The 7,255-nt window shown below is 50.9% G+C and overlaps 1 protein-coding gene across 3 annotated transcripts in view; it reads left to right on the top strand.

The window, feature by feature from the left end:
* LOC105903827 (SH2 domain-containing adapter protein F) overlaps positions 1 to 1,304 on the top strand; it is a 12,133-nt gene extending 10,829 nt beyond the window's left edge. For all 3 annotated transcript variants that reach the window (XM_012831625.3, XM_042703731.1, XM_031563175.2), the window contains one exon: positions 1 to 1,304. This exon is cut by the window's left edge and continues 14 nt beyond it. In XM_012831625.3, the coding sequence (XP_012687079.2) occupies positions 1 to 173 (173 nt within the window). In that variant the 3' untranslated portion in view covers positions 174 to 1,304.
* Positions 1,305 to 7,255: the final 5,951 nt, after the last annotated feature.

Here is a 7,255-nt window from a genome sequence, read left to right as displayed (position 1 = left end):
TCATGCACATGAAGTTCTCTCTGTCCAAGGAGGGCAAGTACATCCTGGGGGAGAACAGCCCTCCGTTCGACACCCTCCCCGAGGTCATCCACCACTACACCACCCACAAGCTTCCCATCCGCGGCGCGGAGCACCTCTCCCTGCTCTACCCCGTGGTGGTGCAGACGCTCTGAGCACCTCCTCTCCCTCCTCTTCCCCGTGGGGGTGCAGACGCTCTGAGCACCTCCTCTCCCTGCTCTTCCCCGTGGTGGTGCAGACGCTCTGAGCACCTCCTCTCCCTCCTCTCCCCCGTGGGGGTGCAGACGCTCTGAGCACCTCCTCTCCCTGCTCTTCCCCGTGGGGGTGCAGACGCTCTGAGCACCTCCTCTCCCTGCTCTTCCCCGTGGTGGTGCAGACGCTCTGAGCACCTCCTCTCCCTCCTCTTCCCCGTGGTGGTGCAGACGCTCTGAGCACCTCCTCTCCCTCCTCTCCCCCGTGGGGGTGCAGACGCTCTGAGCACCTCCTCTCCCTGCTCTTCCCCGTCGTGGTGCAGACGCTCTGAGCACCTCCTCTCCCTCCTCTTCCCCGTGGGGGTGCAGACGCCCAGCATCCCCCACCCCCACCCCTGGTGGAGTCTCGCCATGGCGACAACTATCCCACACCCCCTCCACCCCCCAGAGCTTGTCTCAACGGCAACTACCCCCACACAAACCAGAGCGTCTCACCCACCAAACAAGCATCACAGTCTTCAGCCTCCATGAACAAACACCTCGATGAACAAACACCTCGACCCCTCTGCACTCTCAGTACTGGGTGTTTAGTAACTGTTTGGGGGTCCAATCAAGCTTTGCTCACCCAGCATACGGGAGTATCTTTGAGTTTCGTTACAAAGTATAACAGGGTCCCTCAAAGCTTGACTTTAAAAAAAAATTGGGTTTTCTCGGGATTTTCACTATAGATTTTTTGATGAAGAACCTGAGGATTGGCCTTTTGTCCTACACATGTCAGTCACACGGCGTCTGCCAAACTGTGGGAGCTCAAACTGACAGAGTGTCAGGCAAACACCAACAGCCTCTCCCTGGGGGGGGGCAGCCCAGGGGCAGGTATGGGGGCAACTCAGTATTATTGTTCAGACTGGGGCATCAGAAGGGACTCTTGATCTCACTTTCAACTCCTTTTCAGGGGGAATCATTAAGGACTTCTGGTCTCAAGGCATCAGGACTAGTTCTGAGGAGTAAGGGGCCGTCTTCGTCCTGTGAGACGTGTGAGGCTCTGGTCACAGAACCCTGTCTCGTCTGAGACTCCCTGATCTCTCACAGAACCCTGTCACAGAACCCTGTCTCGCCTGAGACTCCCTGCACTGGCCTGCTGCCCTGCCCTGCCCTGCCCTGCTGCCCTGCCCTGCCCTGCTGCCCTGCCCTGCCCTGCTGCCCTGCCTCGGTGAGGGGCAGCTGATGGCACTGGGGTCTCGGACACAGAGGGGGTACTGATGCCCACCCAGACAGGCTGAGGTTGGAGGGGGTGGGGTGGGGTGGAGTGGAGGGGCCCCTGGCCTGTCTGTCTGTCTGTCTGTCTGTCTGTCTGTCTGTCTGTCTGTCTGTCTGTCTGTCTGTCTGTCTGTCTGTCTGCTCCCCTGCCACCATAGACCTGCCAACCTCAGTGCCACTAGTCACACACTGGTCCTCGCTAAGCAATACTGTTTTCACTCTGCCCTGGCTCACGTGAACAGATCCCCCCCGAAGCAAAGGCATTTCCCATCATTCTCTTCTACATGAACTCAAATGACCCCCACCACCACCACCACCAAGCCCACCAAACAGAAAGAGCCTCGAGGGGGAGGGGCTTAACTCTGGTGCTTTTCCCCTGTGTATTGGTGTGTATTTTGTAGTAAACCCTTTGTTAGAAACTGAGCATTTCTGAGACACAGCTAGCTGTTAGGACACCCTTAGTGCACTTAGTATCCTAGCTTCCAGCGGGGGGGGGGGAGGGGAAGGGGAAGGGGAAGGGGAAGGGGAAGGGGAGAGAGAGAGAGAGAGAGAGAGAGAGAGAGAGAGAGAGAGAGAGAGAGAGAGAGAGAGAGAGAGAGAGAGAGAGAGAGAGAGAGAGAGAGAGAGAGAGAGAGAGAGAGAGAGAGAGAGAGAGAGAGAGAGAGAGAGAGAGAGAGAGAGAACCTTTAACTAACCAGCCAATGAGGAGCCCAAGGGCTGGAAGAGATGGAATGCTATTGGTGGGATGTCTCTCCAACCGTAGCAGTAGCCTTCCAGCAGCTACGCCTATACCCGACCACACCATCTCCTGGTGTTACCATAGTCACCATGGTACCATAGTTACTCTTCTCCTCTCTCTGTGTGGGGTGCACCTTCACAGCATCACTCTCTTCCAGTCCCCTTACTATGGGGATTCAAGGAGTAGAGGACATAGCAACCCATTGCCACATTAGATCATGGTGATTAGATAATGGAGATGTTAACACACACGGTCTGGATGAGGCTGATTTAATCTTCGCAAATAATTAAGAGCAAACACTACAGGGTTGTGTACTTTCAGCCCCAAACCAAAGAAGAAGAAAAAACTCTCACAATCAGGGTCGCACTCTGCAGAAGCCCACCGGAGGCATTTAAATGATGATGATGATGATGATGATGTGAGTAGACTACAGTCTTGTACCATTTAAATGATGATGATGTGAGCAGACTAAAGTCTTGAACCATTTAGATGATGATGTGAGCAGACTACAGTCTTGAACCATTTAAATGATGATGAACCCTAACTCCTAACTCCTAAAACAGGCTTGGGATCTCACCTTTGTCACAGACCATCAGTTAACCTGGCAGTCAACCCAGTACTGGCCTTAATTGCTGTGAGGACTTTGATCACAGTCCATTTCACAGACCACTTCGGCCCAGGTCAATCTGGCTGCACGCTACCGTTCTGGAGCTCAGTCGACTGTTAAGATGTCTTATCCATCATTCCTTCTGGAGCTCAGTTGACTGTTAAGCCGTCTTCTCCATCATTCCTGGACTTGTAAGGTTGTTTGCAGCGAGGAAGGACGCGCCGTGGACACGGAGCAGTCGCTGTGACATGTCGGAGTCAAAACAGGAAGTTCGGGGCAACATTCCAGCACGGATAACTTGCCTCGGCCAGGGAGTGAAAAGCCTTCGTGGTTGCCAAGCTACGGTGTAACCAGGCCAACAGAATCACACTGTTGTAGCAAATTCCCACTGTGCTTGCGAGAGATGTCCTGAAATCTCAGAGTGAGTTCAAATATAACAAACAGGTTGTGGTAGAGCACACGTCTGAAGGACTGTCATACAGGGTTCTAATGGCCCGTCTGAAGGGTTCTAATGGCCCGTCTGAAGGGTTCTAATGGCCCGTCTGAAGGGTTCTAATGGCCCGTCTGAAGGACTGTCATACAGGGTTCTAATGGCCCGTCTGAAGGACTGTCATACAGGGTTCTAATGGCACATCTGTGATGTAGAACACAGGGTAGGGAGAGCTGGAGCCACCAGTCCTGGCTCTCTACTCCGGGTGGGAATCTGAGACTGGATTTGTATTCATCAGTAGAGTCAGTATGTTTTTATTTTCCTTGCCAAATATTCCATTTATTCACCTTTTAAAACTGCTGTCTTAATGCTTCGATGACGTTAGACATTTCAATATCCCAGTGTAGGTCTACAGCTGTAGTTATTTAGTGTAGTGTAATCTGTAAGAGGCCGGCAAGATCTTAATATTTGAGTTGTCTTGGCTAGGTAGGGTGACACTTGTGTCATTGACATGTTCATCTTTTAGAAAGAGTCACAAATGATATGTTCTAAACACTAAATATAGGAAGTTGCAATGATGGTTGCCCTCTTGGATTTAAAGCATACAATAATACACATCGTCCTAAAGGTCTGAAGTGACATAACTGATCGAATATGAAATGGTGTTTACATGTTTAAATGAAGTGTCCATCAGTGTGCTTTAGGGGGCCAGTAGCGCTAGGCTAGCTCTGCTAGTCGGCATTCGCTGCTTTCTTTGAAGTCTGGAGCCATTCCTCAGGATTACAGTTAAGCTGGCAGTCCAGTAAATGACTAGTAATCCAAAAGGACTAAATCGGCTACTAGAATGGATCCAAATGTGCCGTCTTCTCTAACCTCCTTGGCAGCATCCATGTTGCCATGGGAGTTGAGATGAAAGAGCTTCCTTCTTCCCTCAGTTTGCAAATGACCTGTCCAAAAACACTGCTCTAAAACGTCCTCTCTGGAGCAGACTGTAATCCCATTAACTGATCTGATCAGTCTGGCTGCAGCAGCAGGCGACAGAAGAGACACTGTTTCCTCGTCTCACCTCACATGCATCCGTCATCAGGCACATATGTTACCTGAAAGTTTTTAAGTTTGTGCTTTACGAAGACTAAAAACTTTATCTTCAGTTTTGTTTTCTTTATTTGAATTTATGTTGTTTCTCCGCCCACTATTTCTTCTTTTAATTTCATAAAAAAAAATTAATAAATTGTGAATTTTTCTATAAAAAAAAAAAAGTTTTGTTTTGGTGTTTGACACGATGCACATTCTGTAAAAAAGGCCACCAGTTGCACCCAGCTGTGCACCCCCGCTGTGCCGGCCACTCACGGGACCTGGGGTCCATGAAGGGTCATCCTATCATTTGATCCCAGAGTTCCGTGGGGCTCGTGCACAGTGGAATTTCACTGACCATTTGGCCACTTCAACAGTTTCAAGACAGTTTCAAGGCCCCCGTCATCTCTCCACTATATAAGGCCGACCCTCCTCTGGCCAAGTTGTGGGTCAAGTCAAGCGGAGTTGGAGAAGTCCTCTTCAAGGAGCACATCGGACAATTCAATTCATTCAAAGACATTCGCGATCATTTGCCGTGCGTCGTTCAAGAATGTAAGTGTTGTTATATGTATCATTTAGCTCTGTAGTCCGTTCAGTTCATTGTAAATAGTATCTGTTATTTACAGTCATCATTATCATCTGTAGCGTCCACATTTCACCCCGAGGCCAGTTCAACCATTTACCTTTGTTACGGAGATATGGAATATTCGCCGTTACGCGGCACGGTGTGAAAGGAACATATCCGTAGTTAATCATAGCCGTAATATTCATAGTGTATATACTGTTTCATTCTTGTTGTATATATCATCTTTATTGTATTTAATTGTATATATTTGTCATTTGTATTGTTAATAGAAACCACGGATTCATGTCTATCATTTCACGGTTCAAACACGGATTCTATCAGTCAGTTCACTGTCATTCACGGATTCAAGTGTGGATATGAGTCCTTTACACGGATAATCATATTCACAGTCCATTATCAATCAATTCAAGGCTTGAGTGTGTGTTTTCAATAAACATCAGTGTTTTCATCATCATTGGGACTTGACATCCGTTCTTGTTCTAACCGGACAGACCTGTGGCGATTGTCACCTATTTCAAGTACACCAGCAATACAGTCCTTTTGGGTTTCATTCCATCAATATCACCCTATTTTATATGGTCCTTCGAGCCGGAGATTACAATTACCACAGTTAAGGATGTCAATGCCAAGAGACAACACTCGTGCTCGCCGTGTTGGTCATCAGCCCCGCTGCTTGGATGACTACTCGGTGAAGCTCTTGAGGCCTCATCCACTTCAGACACACGCACTCCCAGACCAAGCCGTTGGTGGAGCCATCAGTCCCAGCCATGTGGACGCTCTAGCACCACCTGCTGGACAGAAGCAGTCAAGCCCACTCCCAGAGGCATTCCTCTCAGCTCTCAGGGAGATGAAGGAGGACAATCAGCAATTAAGGCTTGATATGCAGCAAATTGTCCAAGCCCTCTCACCACGTGCATCAGATGCACCACCAGCTCCAACCACCAGCTTCGCTGCCGCATCCAGAGGACGACCCCACGTCGCAGACAGTGGGGTATCCTATTCAAGGCTTTCTTTCCCGGACTTCTCGTCCACGCCACTGACAACCAGGCAGCCCTTCCTTCCGCCAGCGGATGACCTGCAAGGTGTGCCGTGGACTACGTCTCATCATTCTCAGCTGGTGGTCCAACCAGATGATGACACGTCTCCGTGGCAGGTGCCACGCCCACATCATCCACCTCAACAGTTTGTGGCTGAGCTGACTGACCACATGCGGAGTACGCATATCGGTCCAGGGCACAGCCCGACTGCTCACGCACCGCCATCTCAGGTACCAACACCGCAGGATGAGGTGCCATTCATCCACTCCAGAGCACCGCTGGAAGAGCCACCTGACCGCCAGAGAGGCGACAGGTGGAATCAGAGCCCAGCCGTGCACTCCACCACTGTCCTGCTTGGGTGTGACTCACCTGTTAAGGCAGTCGAGCCCACCAAGACAGTACAGCCCTCACCACGGAAGGCAGAGCAGCCGCAGAAGTACTGCCCGTTCTGCAACAACAATCAGCACTATTTCAATCAGTGCACAACATTCAAGCAGCTGACCAAGGATCAGAAGGTCAGCTGGATCAAGAAGGGGAAACGGTGCTGGAGGTGTGGAAGGGATCATCAAACAGTGCAGTGCTACCTCAAGGCTAGATGTCAGACCTGCAATCTGACGCATCTGGAAGTGCTGCACGAGGTGAACGCCAGACCGGAAAAGCCAGCCCCCGAAGCCAGTCAGCCGGTGACGTACTACCTCGATCCTGCCAGGAGGGGTGGTAGCGTACTGCTGAAAATGGTGAAGGTGTGCCTATTCAATGGCAACAAGAAGATGGAGACCTACGCCATCTTGGATGACGGTTCCGAGCGCACAATGCTGCTGCACAGTGCTGCTCAGGAGCTGGGTCTTCACGGACAGAGTGAGGAGCTGGCACTCAGAACCATCCGTCAGGACGTCAGGGCTGTGCCAGGGAGGTCAGTCTCATTCTCTGTGGCATCAGCCATTCATCCTCAGAAGCGGTTCAGGATAGAGCAAGCTTTCACCTCAACAGAGCTCGGCTTGTCCACCCATTCATACCCAGTCAAAGCCCTGCAAAAAGCCTATCAACACCTCAGAGACCTGCCCCTTCATTCATTCAGTCAGGCCCAACCACTACTCCTCATCGGGTCTGACTACCCTCATCTCCTCACCCCAGTTGAGCAAGTGCGCCTAGGCCCACCAGGTGGACCGGCTGCACTGCGCACACGTCTCGGTTGGACACTGCAAGGCCCTTTCAATGTACCCATGCATCAGTCCTCCACCCCTCAGTGTCTACTCACTGGTAACGAGACTCCTTCCACTGAGCATCGCTGTCAGGTGACCAAACCTAGGCAGAGG

The sequence above is a fragment of the Clupea harengus genome, chromosome 25 (genome assembly GCF_900700415.2).
Source record: "Clupea harengus chromosome 25, Ch_v2.0.2, whole genome shotgun sequence".
NCBI classification, from domain to species: domain Eukaryota; kingdom Metazoa; phylum Chordata; class Actinopteri; order Clupeiformes; family Clupeidae; genus Clupea; species Clupea harengus.
Note: the sequence above shows the minus strand (reverse complement) of the source record. Positions and strands in the feature narration are given on the sequence as shown.